At 31.8% G+C, this 17,275-nt stretch overlaps 2 protein-coding genes across 2 annotated transcripts in view; one reads left to right on the forward strand and one right to left on the reverse strand.

The window, feature by feature from the left end:
• Nucleotides 1-17,275, forward strand: part of LOC124369504 (flotillin-2) — a 428,795-nt gene that overhangs the window by 237,754 nt on the left and 173,766 nt on the right. The window lies entirely within an intron of this gene.
• Nucleotides 12,096-17,275, reverse strand: part of LOC124369499 (glucose dehydrogenase [FAD, quinone]) — a 29,339-nt gene continuing 24,159 nt past the window's right edge. The window contains exon 7 of the mRNA XM_046827514.1: nt 12,096-14,036. Coding sequence (XP_046683470.1) covers nt 13,126-14,036 — 911 coding nt within the window. The 3' untranslated portion in view covers nt 12,096-13,125. The remainder of the gene's footprint in view (nt 14,037-17,275) is intronic.

Consider the following 17,275-nt stretch of genomic DNA (forward strand, 5'->3'; position numbering starts at 1 on the left):
AAAATATTTTGCAATGCTTAGTTAAAAAGAACGGTTATTCCTCTCGTAGTATAATTTGGAAGTGCAAGTAATTATATGATGTATATTTGATTGATATATGTACATTTGAAAAACCTATTTTAAATATTTATATGGTTACATTACATCGTGAGGTTACGTTCGCTATACTCGTATTACGAGTTAAAAGCTATATAAGTAATAAGCGGGACTTGTAATATTGCATGTAGAGTTCAAGATGGTCTCATGCAGATAATATTTCAATTTAAAAAATGTATTTATAAATTTAAGAACTAAAATTTAACGCCTAATTTGTGTGATTCCTAAAACATTATGTTGCTTTGATTGAATTATTAAAAAAATAATAATTTTACAGGAACACGGCGCGGCGTATCGTTTTTAGATCTTTCAATTTAAATTCAATTTTGTAATCCTCTGTTGTGAAACATTTGTAAACACGTTTATAGCCTATTTAGTGTAAAATATTTAAGATATGGGAAGCTGCCATTTTCCCGGGGTTTACATTTATAGTTTCATTTATGTGTGAATAAATTTATCTTTTCATAAACAAATTTTTGACCGACACTTCGCGGATCCTCCCACTACGACTTAAAATTTAATTTTTAGATTATATATGCAAGTGCAAAGATTTCATTTGGTACCTGTAATAAGTTAAACTATTAAGCATTTATTTAGCCGCTCTTTTGTCTCTTTCCACATTATACTATATAAGCAAATCCAGAATATGTAAACTGAGGATGAAGATTCTACTTTAAATGTGACACATTTTATAGTATACTCATATTTTGCCATTTTATACTATTACAAACGTCAAGTAATCCATTACTCATTTATTACGATTTTTGTTGTTTTATATATTTTTAAACTATCTGGTTTGTTTTGTATGTTGATTAGAGTATAAACAACAAAACTGGAATATCGTTACAAATTAGCCTTCAATACTGGCAATACTACTATCAGTGTCCCTCTGCTTATAGTTTAGCCTTTATAAATAATGGAAGGCGTAAGGTTACACGTTGTATTTAAAAGCTTGAAATACAATTTGACTTCTTAAACTCTTTTTCTTTTACTTTTTAATAAAAGGAGCTCCACCTGCATTATCGCCCTTGGCTATGCAATTTAATAAAACATACAGTTATTATTATTTTTATCTTGTCATTCGGTCTAACATGTGTTGTAGTCAATAAAATACATACTAAGTTAACAAAAGTTAACATGTGATTAATTCTATCCAAAAAAGAATCGGTAGTTGTTGCACATTTATAGAATTGTTTAATTAAAGTACGAGTTACTAGAGGAATTGAATTATATTAGTTAAATAACTTATAACCGCGATTCATTCAGGAATACATAATACGTTTTCTATTGTTTTCGTTCTACATATTAATCTAGTTTACTAGTTACGTATATCATATCAAATGTGAAATATTAATTGATGTTATTGGGGAATATTATTGTGTATACACAATGTTATCAATAAGAATGTGCAACCTAACGCACAAGGCACATAACATAGAACTTTAGGTTTGTATATTTTCTGATTGTATAATACTCATAAAATACTTATTTAAACTAGTTAAAAAAACCTTTACAACTAATACATGTTTGATGACAGTAAAATATTTTCCAAGGTGGTAAGTTTACTATATATTTACATCACATGCCAATGTAGTACTTTAACCGCAAGCCATAAGTGGTCTCATCGTTCAAGATCCAGAGTATACAGTATTTTCAGTTACTTTCCATTAGATTAATATACTTAATACTTAAGTTTCTTAATGTATTAAGGTCGCAATTCTGTTTAAATCACATAACTTCTGCGGTATAATACTGTAATACTGTTTTGTAATGTATTACATGTGCAAAGTATTAACTTTGTGCTTCAAGTTCTCCCACTATGAATGCTGAATGAAGAGGAAGTTGGAAATGCTTTCCGCATATTTATACCTAATTTAGATTACAAATCATGAGTGAAGATTCTGTAGAATGTCTGTGGCCCTTACGTAAAGTCTACTTTTTTGGAATTAAAGTACATAAAAGTACTTTTGTGTGTATAGTTTGAACATAGTTTCCTAGTGCACGGAAATGTCTAAATCGGTAAGTAATGTCTTTCTACTATAAATCTGCTAACTACCATGTGTAATCCCTATTTAGAATGACTGCAAACACATTTATACGCTAGAGTAACTTAATTTTGTGCGATCAGACACGCTGGGAAATAAATCAAGTCATGAAGTTGTAACTTATTTCTCAATGCTTCCCAAACTAATCATTAAAAGGATCAAACTAATTTGTCATAGGAAGTTTTAGGGGTGTAATTACATTTTTCAGAGCATACGTTACCTTTGCTATCTACAAGTTACAATTATCTATCTGAGATATCAAAATACAGTTCTGGGTCCAAGGGAACATCCATCTCACCTAAGATGAAATGAAAATGCCTGTATTACCGCGGCGGAGATAAAGCTCTCAAGCCCTCTCTACCACTCAACCTCGAATACCTTAGATCGATGGGAGAATGTGAGTGACTGGTGATCTTCCCTCTAACACAGATTAAAATGCACGCTCTTAATATTGACGGTATTGATTTTTACATACCGCTCGTAGAATAAGAAATATTAATTTTTGAACACCGAAACACACCAAGGAAAAAATTGAAAATGAAAAACTATTTCGAAGGCGAAGATGTACCAGTCCTCTCTACCACTCAACCTCAAATGCATTAGATCGATGGGAGAATGTGAGTGACTGGTGATCTTCCCTCTAACACAGATTAAAATGCACGCTCTTAATATTGACGGTATTGAGTTTTACATACCGCTCGTAGAATAAGAAATATTAATTTTTGAACACCGAACACACCAAGGAAAAAATTGAAAATGAAAAACTATTTCGATGGCGAAGATGTAGGCCTACCAGTCCCCTATACCACTCTTTATAAAAACTAAACTAACATATTTACATTAATATCTAATCATATTTTCATTTCTTTAAAATTAGAATTATTTTAAAATATTTATTAAATAAACCTTACCCTAAAATACAATTATGAATAGTTAATTTAACTACACGGTATATTGTTTAAGGATCATAGATACATGTTGTGACTGTATATATATAGATATATTAAAATTAACTTTCACCTTAGAACCGCTATTAATAATATGCCGAGTGTCTACAAGGAGGTGTTTGTAGTTTTAAGAGTCGACAGAACCAAGCGGCAACAATCTTAAACCCTCACATAGAGACTATAGTGTACTGCGGTGGACTCTGGATATCGGCAAGCTTACGACATTCTATCTTAGTTGGTATTGCCTAACCCAACCGAACTGACTACTTTTTATATTTCTTTGCAGACAAGATTGTACTTTTCTAAAATTCCTCTATCTGTCTTTTCTAATTCTTTAGCGTTCTTACAATGCTATAAGATTTAAAACACGTAGCAAGTAACTATAATCCTTTTTATTCCTCCAAATATTATATGTAAAATTGTATTTGATATATATATATATATATATATATATATATATATATATATATATATATATATAGTTTTGGTTAAAATAAAATCCATTTGTTTTAAACTGTATTTACGTGCAAAAACGTTGTAAAACGACTTTTTAAAATAAGTATTGTGTTATTCCTGTTTGTGTTGTTGTTTTATACTGAGTAATGTATTACTGAGATATTTCAGAAAATGTATGATAGAGATAGTTTTAATTGTGGTTTCCAAATTTTAAAAATGCTCAATATAAAAAAAAAAAAAAAAAAACTAAAATACTGAGAGTCATAATGTATAAATTAAAGTGTACAATGAACAAATTATATACGACTTAAAGATCTCCGTACAAAAACTTTAATAGTATTTCAATATGCAATCTCCCTAAATGTGAAAAAAATGGCAGCCAAAATCAGAATTTTAAGTTTTGGTAAGCACAATTAAATTACTCCCGTACTATGAATGTGTGAATGGATAGAACAGATCCTTTATTAAAGTATTATAAATCAGCATACTGTAACATTATTTTAATTTATGGTTATGAAAATTTCTTTACCGTACATAACGTTCGTTGCATATTGGCTTACGTTTGTTTTCAGTTGTGTTGTAAACATCCTATTGCTGTTCATTTTTAAGCAATTTACATACGTTTACATAATATGATAAATTGCATCGAGGTTGAATAATTTAAGAGAGAACTTTATAATCCTAACTTCGCCACCAAAAAAGTTATGGTTCATTTCATTTCATTTTCATTTAAATAAATGCTTTGTGTAAAATAAAACATAAATCAACATAATTTTTATACTTTATTGTATTTATCCAGTATTTTGTATAATGTAACATAAATTTGGAGACGTTCCAGGTACAAAAAAAGTATATATAGCATAGCACTTTCCAGTACAAAAATTTTTTTAATATTTACAAATGGATTTGGCCACATCTAACTTTATGCGTTTTAGTTACTAATTACGTCCTTACACGTCAGGCCAGCTGTATCGGCCAAACGGGTTAAAATATAATCTTCGTTTGAATAGTAACCCCACATTTTCGACCACTTTTTTTAGGAAACTGCTTAAATTTAAAATAAGGTATTGTTACCGCTCATTTTAAAGTTCTTCGAACACTGATTAATTTAGCAGAAACTTATTGTTATGTTTTACCGTATATACAAAATGTATGAAAATGTTAAAATACTGCTCTCTTTGTATTTTGTTATAACTCATTTGCATTATAGAGAAACAAACTTTGTTTCTATAAATAAAAGCACTTTTCTTCTCATCTTTAAATAGAAAAATGTATACCTTTGGTAAACAAACACTGTTTAATTTGAAATGTTTAAATAGCATTGATACAGTAACCTTAGTAAATAATCTTTGGTGCTATCAGTATTCTTTCACACACCAATCAGTCCATGGATGCTGTTTATTGTTCTCATATTCAAAACGCTACTCTGTTGATACTCACCGGGATCTATGGAATGGTGTTACGTGATCAGTCGAAGAGTACGATCCACTCAACCTTGTCACGACAGATGTGTAATCCGCCCAGCATGTATAGAGTTGAAGCACTACAAGAACAGGAGTGTTACAGTTAGAAGCAGGATGCTAGCAGGCAGGGACTCTCCAGAGCTATATTCTGGGGAAACCACGTTCTCTTAGGTACAACTATACTGTATACGGTGTACTCTGTGAATCTCGTCATCCGCAAAACTGCGCTTAATTCCATTTATTGTTTTAATTGCTGAGACATTTACTGTAATATAATTCCAAAATAAAAGTAATTGATTTCCGAGGATTTATATACATCAAAAGCGGGAATTGTGGACAAATTTGTGATGACATCCAAGTAAAAACAACTGAGGATAAGAATGAAAATAATTAGAAACGAATAAATATCATAAACAACAAGTTGCCAATCTGCTGTTTTGTAGAATATTTATACATTTAGATACGTAAATGAAATTGAAATTAGGGAAAAGGGTATATCAAATCTTACGTTTAACCCGTCTGGTTGCATTGATTTGTAAAATTTATGATACGCGATTTCAAAATTTCTTAAATCAATCAGATCTGTAGGACTAATATGGTTCGGATTTCTAAATGTACTATGGTTCTAACTTATAAATTCCTTTTAGCTTGAAGCAACTTTGAGGTTATTTTGATTATGTTGAATCGCATGTGCAGATATTGGTCTCTCATATTTTCATGAACAATATCATACCGATGATTGGTTGGTCATTCTTATTTGTGAGTGTTGTATTCCAAGTATAGTTATAACTAAAAAAATATTAGATATTAATGAAAAGTATTTTTTATTACCTGTATTGTAACAAAATATAAGGAAGATTTGATTAGTTTGCTGATATAAAAACATACGAATACGTACTCTAAACATTTCGTACCATTGCCTTCGGTAGGCCTGATTCCAAGGTATCCTCAAATACGTACTACTTTAAATTCTAACACTCTTCGTTGAATTACCCGGTATGGTTTATTTGTTATAAAAAAACCTCTTTAATAAGAAATCAAACTATTACCGATGAGTCAGCGGTGGGCACCAGCATAAAAATACATGGGGAGGGGCTGTTATATATCGTGACCAGTTTACTCTCTAGCGAATCAAAGTAACCTTGATTCTCGAAAGAGAAAACAAGCTATTGCTCCTTTGGTTTCCTTTTCTTGCTTTAGAGAGAATAAATAGGTACTTTACATAGAATGTTAAGGAATTAATATTATAGCGCTGCGACTCGTTAAAACAGTTTGTCCTGATCATCAAATCAATAAGTCAATTCTACTTGCGTTGATATAAATTATCAGACATTTCTTTAAATAATGTGGAAAAGAGAAACAAATCATTTTGGAAACCAATTGTGTTCAATTTTAATAAAACAGGGGTTTCATGTATAATCTTTTGATTAAATAATAATAATTAAATAAAATGATCTCTTATAAAAATACGATTGTTTGTGATTCAATTTCACGTTGCATGCCGAATGAGCATCTCTTTGTATTCAATAGCAATAGAATTCAATTTCGCTATCAATCAGCGTGGCCATGGCATTACGACGTTTCGAGTAGCGACTCTCTCTCACTGTCATCAGCACATATCGTAATCGTGGGCCTGCATTACACGAGTGTTATAGCCGTCATAATCCTATCATAATCATCGCTCCTTACGTCACTGTCACTCAGTTGTTTGTCTCATGCTCATCAAGTAAATGTTCAGGTGGAGTCTCTAATGTCATGTCATGTTATACTCCATTTATTTGCACATGTTTTTAATATTATACGCACAGTTAATTTACTAAATTGTTAAAAAGTTTAGGTAATAGACAATTTTGAAACGGTTAGCTTATACAATTTTATTATGATATTGTTTATAAACTTAAATGAAGTTATTTTTGTATTTTTATGTTAAAAATAATTTATCCTACAGTTATGCGGCCACCCGAAACTGCATAACAGTGATAATTGGGACTATATAAAGGTGGTATTATTTCTAAATACAGTATATGATTGCAACCTGTGGTCTCTTATTGTTCTTAAAATCTATACACAGGGTGTTGACAAAAGGGTGTCTCAAACTTATATATATTAAGTTATATAAACATAGGTCGAGAAAAAGTCTCTTTAACCGCTAGCCACCATTTTTTTTATTTAAAAATATTATCTCTAAAACGAGTTAAGCTAAAGAAACCAAATTTCGCACATATGTTTCAATAGATGAGGAAAATTATAAAAAAAGATTGTATTATTTTCTGTTATATTAACAAAATGGCGTCTGTTGAAGATTTTGAAGTCAAATAACGAGAAAAAAAAAACAGTGTAGCATAGTTATAGAAACTTTACAAGACACCAACCATTTGAAAGATTCAAAATGTACGAAATCCGTCAATGCATAAACGAGCACGGCCAATTTAAAGATACGCATTTTGCATATATATATATATATATATATATATATATATATATATATATATATATATTAATCATCTGGATAGTGAATAAGTTCTATATTTAAGTTTAAACCGTCTTTGGGAAACGTTACAATAATAATTTAATAAATAGGGCTATAAGAGAATAGCAGAAAAATCCAAATAAATTATTAATGATGTAAACTCGTTAGTACTATTAACATATGATTCGATTTTCAAAATTAACTTTAACGACTAAGTTATCTCAAATTCAATCCACTTGGGAATTTTGATTTTGTGACGAGGTGATGGGCTTGTTCCATGGTTCATAGGTTATCTGTACTGAAGTTTTGCATATTTTCTAATTGGATTGACTGCAAATTTTTCTGAATAATTTAAAACATGCTTCAAGCCATGTGCCCCTACAGGTTGCTCTGTCTTTTTATGTTTGTATGCATGGCTGTGCTCCGTCATCCCTGTTCTGAAAGACGGTATTGTGGAACGAATGTAATCTTTAGGACAAATCTTCCATTGAATTTTATAAATAATATTTTTAGATTCTCAAGATAATCTAAGATGTACGTGACAAAAGCGTGAAGCGTGCATCATCATTTAAATACATGTTTTATTATATTATTCAAAATATGTTTTCAATTAATTAATTTTACAAATTTACAATAGCTAAGTTAAACTATTGCTGACGTAGTAAATTGTACGAGAAAATTGTATTTAAAATACGATACTACTCGTAAAAATAAAATGCTCACGTTACACCCTAGTCTTGCTTATTCTTTTAAAATTATTTCCCTTTTATGTATGTTTTTACAATATTACTTTCAAATTGCGAAAGCTGTTGCACTTATGGATATGGAAGACCTATTTCCTCGGTCACACGGAGCGTAGACATGTTAATTTAAGAAATTATTAAATTAAAAAACTAAGCATTAGAAGTCACTTGATATATAATTTTTAGTCTTCTTGTATACCACCATCCAACAATACAATGTACGCATAACATTTTGGTGTAAAAGAGCCATGGTGGAAAATAAGAAACGCCAAGACCCTTTCTAGATTTATAATTCTGGATTTTTAATGTGGAGTCCTTACTTTTCTGAAAATTTCATTCTTTCTGTTCTCTAATATCACTAGATCTATGATAAACAAACATATGGGAACTGTCAAAACTATATTTTTAAATTATGAAATACTTATAAGCTGTACCACATACCGTATATACTTTAAAATGTATTGAGTGTTATTAGACGCAGGGGTTTAATATCTCCGGGGAATATTCTAGGGCTAACAATGCATTTTTCTGTGAACGAGGGTTTGGAGAGTTTTATTTTATTAGCCTTAAGTTAGCCTTGCGAACTTGCTCCTTTGCTATGGTGGGCAAACTGGTTATTGAAACAATACGTACCCTTTTTGCTGGAGCATTTCTCATATGCAAAATTAGAACTAATCATACACAGTATTTGCTTTTTCTTCCAAGGTGGGCATGGTTCTTTCTGTTAAATTTGATTTTGAAACTTGTTTAAACGTATGTTAAAAGTCATTATATTAATTTATTTTTTACTATAATGAGAATAAAAAATCATACGTATAAATTTAATTTTGCGCTACGATGAATCATTCTTAAGGAAATGGGTTTGCATTTCAAACTTTTCCTTGCGGCCGTGCTGGAAGGATAAGGCGCGCACTAGACAATAACAGTCACGCTGGCGTTTCGACATGGTCAGCTTATTGTAACACTAAAAACTACATGTCCTCCAGTATTTGTGATCAACTATTGCGGAAAGTATATATCTTAAATGTCAAATTTTGTATGCTTTGTTGGGTTTGCGGTTTGGTTTTAGGTTTTAGGTTGATTTTAGCACCCGTAGCTCCAAACTGCAGTATGGGGTTATGTTTGTAAGAAGAAATCATCTTATTTTAACCATTGTAATATAATTAAAAGGAGATTTTACATGGTTTAGAAACAAACTGTATAAATATACTGTGTGTTAATAAATACAGTACGTATGAAAAAAACAAACATATACAATTAATTTGTACTTTGGTTAGCGTTGTAGTATCACATATCCTTTATATTAAAATGGTATATATTTCTAAAAATGTATTAATGTATATTTTCTTCTTGACAACTTTTATTGTTCCGTTTATCCATTTATGTCCTGATCCATTGTGTATCGAAAATTGTTAAGTTTCTAATTACGATGTGCTGCGAACGGTGAACTTTGTACGAACCTTTCGTCTTGATCGAAGCAACATAAAAGAAATTGTCACATTTTCTGTTGAAATGGTTAATTTTCATCTATTTGGTATTAATAATGTTTTTGTTTTCTTTGTGAAGAGTTTATTTTTCATTAAACCTAGTTAACGTGTTAACCATTTATAATTTTGCTTAATGTGGCATTTATTATATTTTTTCTTTATTTTCAGGCAATATTTAGAAACAATATAACTATTATATTATCAATTAATGTTGTTTGATGATGAATATAGTACACAAGTAATAATATATAGTAATAACATTACACAATATTTAACATTAGGTATAAATATTACTGCAACTTTACGATCTACCCGTTAACAATGATATTAGCAATAACAAAAAAATTAATACAACAGTAAATATAAAAATGATATAACAACACTATTTACTATTATTAGCAAGAAACTAGGTTTCGAACTCTACTGATAGTTCCGTAAGATTCAGTATTTGCAAATATCTTTCAATTAAAATGGTTTCTATTTTCTAAATACTTTTCTATTTGTTTTTTTTTTACTATTTAATTTACCGTATACAAGTTAATGACTGTTGTTCATTACGTAAAAACTTATATAAAAAAATATTGTAAAGTTTATTCTGAGTAGAAAAACATTGCTCTTTATTATCTGTAAATATGACAGGGTTAAAAATAGTTGTAATTTAAATCTGATGTTTGATTTGAATGTTTTTTAAATTTATATAATGTATTAGTTCGATTTGTTTACAAGTTGTCATAAAACGAGGGATATATTTATTTTCAGTCATTATTTTTTAAATTACAAAATAAAAAGTAAAACCACGTCAAGAAATATTACATAGTATTTGTAAATCTCTTCATAGTTTATTTTTAATTGGAATATTTTAAGTGTTAATATTTATTACGTTCTGCCCATCGTATTTATGTCATAACTAATTTCAAACTGTCTGTTTCAGGTTAGTTGCTCCTATTAAATTAAGAGGCAGCGCATGTTAGTCACCATAACAGTTTATGAACAGTAAGTGTTGGTTAAGAATAATTGACTTGTACCCTTATTTATGTCACATTCTGTATCATTTAGTAGTAAACTTCGAAAACTATTTGGGTTTTGTATATTGTTATACGAAATAAATACATATACTTGCAGAGAAACGCAGCAGGTTTGGAGGTGTATTAATCATATCTGTAAAATGAGACATCTTCACGTGACTCAAGGAACATTTAGGTTTAGTATTCTTAGATAAATCTAAATGTCGTTTCCGAAGCCTCCTTTAACAAATCGATTCTGTGGTAGTATAGATTAGGAGGTATGTCATTTCCTTTCTTTAAAAATATTTGAAGATAAATAGGAAATCATTATCCTATTAGTTAGACTGCACCCTATAAAGTATTAAAAATACAAATATATTTTAGCGATTATCATGTACTTTTACCACAGAATAATATATATTTTAGCGATCACCATGTACTTTTACTGCAGAATAATATCGTAAAACATGTTTATCCCAGTAAATCAGACCGGTCAACTAAAAACATGACTTAACCTAAATTCTGATATGCATACTCCGTGAGATATTTATACTCTAATATAAAAAGTTTAGTGTTTCCTCTTGGCGTTTTGGTTGTGGGAAGTCCAATATTTATATTTATGAATATAAATGTAAAGTGAGTATTAATGTTTTAGTGTTAGTAATGTAAGACTTCAATGTAATATCGATGTCCATCTGTAGTTGTGACAACATGATACGATGTGAGAAAATATTATTTTTTGTAGTGCAATATAATGAGTTTTGATAATTGGCCTGAATCCTGAAGATGGTCTACTGGACCACAAATTGTACTAAGAGTAGCACTTCAGTTACCATAATAAGTACGGTTTTGTTATAAAGATAACGAAATAGGAAATGTTTTAAATAACCTTTCATTAGTAGGTAAACATTATTATTAATACTATTGCACTGAAAATACTTGCTATATTTGGCTCAATATTATTTTGGTTGAATTTATACCACCATATTAATATACTAAATAATATTATAGAGACGCACTGTAATATATCAAATGGCACTATTATTTTATAATTAAAGAATAACAACGAATGGTTAAGTAAATATTTAAGTTATAGATTATCATAATTCAGTTGTGTGTTCTATGACTGGGGGTTAAAGTAGTGTAAGGTTTAGCTTCTTGAGCCGTTTCATAACGACTACTACGAATTACTTTTTTAATAAACCGTTTTACATAATATATATTTTGTAAACATTTTTATCTTTATATTTAATTCGATGTTTTTAGAAGATTTCGAGTGATCGCAAAGGTCACTTTATTACTATTAAAAGCTCTTAAGGTGCATTGTAGTGTTACGTTTTACTCTTGTAGATGGAGGGTAGGGTAATGTAAAAAAACAACAATACAGTTTTAATTGATTCTTTTATACATTCACTTCACTGTATTGTATTCGTCCTGTAAAAAATCGTCTATCAATAAATATCTAAACACAATTACTATTAAATCTTCACACCGGCAAGACACATACTTTAGACTTTGAAGTTTGGGTTTCTCCGCATACAGAAATTTATAATTTTTATTAAAAACAAAAGATAATCCTCATTAGTAAATTATTTACTTGCGTACCCGAAGATAAAAACTTAATTTACTTCAATTATTCCATACACCTATAATATTGTATTAGGTACTCAATGAATTTGAAACTCACTTTTTGTTCTTTTTGCGAAAATAAAAGCTTGTCGTTTTCACTTGAGAGTCGATCGTCCATTCTATCACTAATTGGCTGTCTATTCGATAATGTCTACCATTTGGTTGGCCATCTTTGGTCAAATACACGCGCACACTTTTATATACATTAGTGTTCATATGCAACAATACACTCACTTTGTACATAGCGAAAGTCGTTAGACTCTTTCTATTTTAGGTCTCTACACTATTTCACATCAAACAGAAATTCAACGTCATCTTTTTATTTCGTGTGTCATCTTGTATATAAAACGGTAGGTGGAAAATTATTCATGTATCATTTGTTATTTCGTGGTAACCTAGTGGGAGCACTGCTGTTTCATTATGTGTTTCTTTTCTAAGGTAAGGCAATTTAGTACTCGGTAAAATCTATAAATTCGTAGCAGGAATATGCTGGGGTTTTTATATTAACACACGAAATACTTTTGTCCAAGTTTTCTTAAATTTAGATAAGATTATGATGTTGGACTTGAATTTTACTTGTTGTAAATCCAATATCTCCGATGTGCCTCTACGCAGTGTTATGTCAAGTTCGAGACTTTCTTGTTCTGAATATTTGGTTTCATCAAATAGCTCTGTAGCGTGATTTAGCATAATAAAAAATGAATTACATGCGAACTGTAGCAGATTCAACAAACATCGCTAAGATGATTTCTCATTCCTGCAAAGAGCTGTCAGAGCGTGATCCGCTACCTCTTGGAAGTGTCGTAACCCTTCCAGTAGTTGATGACCAGATCCGCCCCCTTCTCGCCTATCATGATTACAGGAGCGTTGATGTTGCCGCTGGTGATCTGTGGCATGACGGACGCGTCGATCACCCTCAGGCCTTGTACCCCGTATACCCGCAGTTTGGGGTCGACGACGGCCATGGGGTCGGACGCCGGGCCCATCTTGGCTGTGCCCGACATATGGTATATCGTCATCGTGTACTGTCGGATGAAGCACTCCCAATACTCGTCGGTGAAGAGTGGCAGGTTCTTGCAGCCAGGGACGGGCCGCCGGTGGAACCTAGCGCCGAACCGCTTCATCGCCGCTGTCTCTCCGATGGCCAATCCCGCCTTCACGCCTTCTCTGAGAACTCTCACGTCGTCTGGATGCGTCAGATAGTTGTGGTAGAGAAGAGGGTACTGCATCGGGTTGTTACTCCTCAACTTGATATATCCTCTGCTCTTCGGCCTCAAGATCATGGGAAACACTCCGAACGCGTCTTTGTTTACGATGTCTCCCATGTATTCGTCGAAGAACTCCTGTCGTAACCCGTGGGCCCGCTTGGCCACCGTGCCACCGTCACTAATGGTGCTGGTCGACGTCAGCATGAACTCAATGTCCGGCCAGTCGTCCGTGACGTTGCCGTACTTGGTCGTGATGAAGGCTACGGTCTCCAGGCCCACGCTGCTCGTCAGAGGGCCGTCCCCCGTGATGGCGTACCTCATCGCGGAGTTGAGGTTCATTATCCGCTGCAGCACTAACGACACCGGGTAGTCCACCAGGAATATAATGCCGCCCACAGCGATGTGATCCATCAGGTTCTGACCCACCCCAGGGGAGTCGTGGATCACGGGGATGCCGACTGATCGCAGGTGATCTGCTGGTCCGATACCTGAAACGTGTCACACAACATTAACATACATTAATTGGTCATTTGATATTGAAATAATGCTAATACAACTATTATGTTTAACACCAAATACACATATTCACATTGTTTCTTAATATTTTCCCCGAATAATTAAAATGAATATATAGCAGAAAATACCTTAAAAATTATATTTGTATATGTTTTTTTTTTAATTCATGCTTATAAATGTTTAATACTACTACTTTCAACAACACGCATGGATAGTGTTATTTATTAGATGATATATAAGTACAAACATATACTGACGCAGATTAATCCAACTCGTATCTATTGAATATAGTCATACTCTTAAATTATTTTGTATTTATTTTTTACAATTATTTGTATACTATTTAGTGTCAGCCATTTAAATACAATAATGCATAGTAATTGGTCAATTGAGCGTTTCACACTATACAAGATTTAGCTAGTACAGCACCAATACAGCGGCTTCAGCAATGTCGTGGTACTAATGACGTTCACACTATGCCTTGCTGATGCTCTGATATGGTGGTGACTTCTATCTTGTAATTCAACAGTTCGTTATAAATTGTGCTTCCCTAGATCATTTATAAATATCTAAATAATAATAATAATAATACCTTGTACATTATATATATATATAATTTTTTATTAATATATATTTGATTTATTACGTAAGTACAATTATTATATTTTTTTAACCAGGCTGGCAATACTTAAATGATATTTCTAAAAATAGACATTGAGTATGTATAATTGTCGTAAATCCTATTTTGAAATACAATGCGTTTTGAGTGTTTTGATTTAGAAAGCGTAATGTAAATTACGCGCGTTTTTTCTCGAAATGTGACTCACGATATTTTATTGAAAAGAATCAATTTACCATACTGAAAATTAATACTCATAGTATTTATAGTTTTACGTGTACTACTAGAGTATTAATCATGGTCTCTCTTCCCGTATAAGCAATGTCATTGCAGTAAATAATATTATTCCGTGTATTTATTTAAAATGTCTACATTAGGTCGTACGTTTCGTTTGACTTGTTCCGGAGTATTAAAAACATGCCTTTTGATGTCTTTAATTGATTTATGTACGAAATGCTGTAGGATATACGAGTAATATGAATAGCTTTAACATTTTCATGTCACTATATTTTAATATCCATACGACAAAACACGACACTTCTTGCAAGATTTCTTTGGGTATCCTGTAAAATTCTACTTCATCTAACCGACATTTTCATTATTTTTATAGTATATTTTCTCCATCTACGCCACTCCTTGCCGTATTTATCGCCGTTCTCTGTTCCGAATCCTATTTGCTAGTAATACTTCAAATCCCATTTACTATGATCAGAAGACAATTTAAATCCATTCAAGTTTGTCACAGATAAAGTTAGATAAGTGCCACATGCTACATGCCAGAAGAACTACGTTTTAAATTATCCGTTTTTTAAGAAGAGGCCGATCCTTTTTTACCTTATTTTACCCATCCTCATGGCACACTAGTCTGTGGAAGGGTCTTGACAGAATAAGGAAAGATTCGATACCGTGCAGTAAAAAGTCGATGGTCCTGTTATTCTGATCCAAAGTCCGAAGTCTTATACTGCTCGATTATCGGATCTCCCTTAATGTAGGTGTTCTATACTAAAGACAAGTCGTACATTTTATGCATTTATTGACATGTTTTAACTTTTAAATTTTAAATTTTTGCGTAAGTTTTTCAAAAAGACTTCATTATTTTAATTAAATTTTGCTATAATGCCAGAGATACTCTAACGTTTGTAATTACATATTTACAGTGTATCTAGTTATTTAGAATAATTAAAAATTACAAACATAATTAAGTACGGGAAATCATTATGCAAATGTAGAATTATTAAAGTTATTAAGAATGGCAATTACCTCCCGCGTGAGGTATGAAGGCGTATGCGGATACTCCACACCCAGCCCGCAGCGAAGCATGACTCTATTTCAAATGCTGACGTCATATTAATATTTTCCGTTTTTATTACGATTTCATTAAGATGGTACCTACAAGAAATTCTATTACGTATTACTGTTGTTGGTGTGAAACCGTTTGAAGACCAGTGAAACCTTTGTTACATGGTTATAAAATGACCTTATAACTTTCAATTACTTACATTACTGTTTAAAATTATATTTTACAGTTCTTATTTACATAATTAAAACCGTTTTGAAGTTAGCTACGTAATAGTGAATCAAATTTAACTCTGTAAGGATGTGTTATTAATTTTTAAAGCGTTAAAGAATAGCTGAAGTATTGGGGATATTATTACGATAGAGAGAGATTTTTAAAGTACGAGCTGATTGTACAAATAGTAACTTTTTCTTTTTATGCACTCTAATCTGAATATCATAGTTTGCCCGTACTAGACTAAAATATTTCCTGGTGGATGAGTCGGGCTGGGCGGGAAGAAGAGCATAGCATCACGGGCATGCGTAGTCAAGACGCACGCGCAGAAGCAGTCAGTCTCAGTCAAGGCTGAAACGGAGTGGGGAATTGTGTAAGGGGCTATGGAGAAAGTTCGCCCTTGTTAAGGTCGGCCAGCGAACTTCCTGCTCGGCCCCGACCGAAACCGGACTGACCGTACTGCGGCCGCACGGTGGAATTTGCGTGATGGATAGCAAAATGTCGTTAAGATAAAAACGAGGAGATATTTTTACATTATACCATGTATCGCTGTTCCGTTAATTTTCGGTATATTTATTTTTTATTTATTTATTTTATTTATTTTTTTTTTTTTTTTGTAGCGGGTAGGTCGATAGATTTGTATACTTTAAAAAACTGAATTAGAGTTCTCAGATTGAGCGAGAAAACCATATGTGGTGTTCTCGTCTGGATGCAGGAAAAAACAATAAATTTGGGGGGAAATGGGAAGTCATAACGGGATCTCTGTGGGAGGGAATAGAATACAGATAAAATATAGACGGTAAAGTGTATGGAGTAAATATTAATGAAAAAACTAGGTAGGTGTGATTCAAATTAAAACATTCAACTTATGTAGTTCAAACAAGTAGAATAATTATTATAAAAAGTGTTGTTTTATTTTTATGACTCTTAGGGGGGAGATTAACCCCCTTCATTACCCATAGTTACGCCACTGTTCCCTTCAACAAAATAATTGACATCATTTTCTTAAGTACTGAAATAATTGTCGTTCTTCTTCTGTCAGCAATGATGTCCATGTGAGTGAACAGTCTAAGAATGCGTAT

This window comes from Homalodisca vitripennis, chromosome X (genome assembly GCF_021130785.1).
Source record: "Homalodisca vitripennis isolate AUS2020 chromosome X, UT_GWSS_2.1, whole genome shotgun sequence".
In the NCBI taxonomy this organism is placed as follows: Eukaryota; Metazoa; Arthropoda; class Insecta; order Hemiptera; family Cicadellidae; genus Homalodisca; species Homalodisca vitripennis.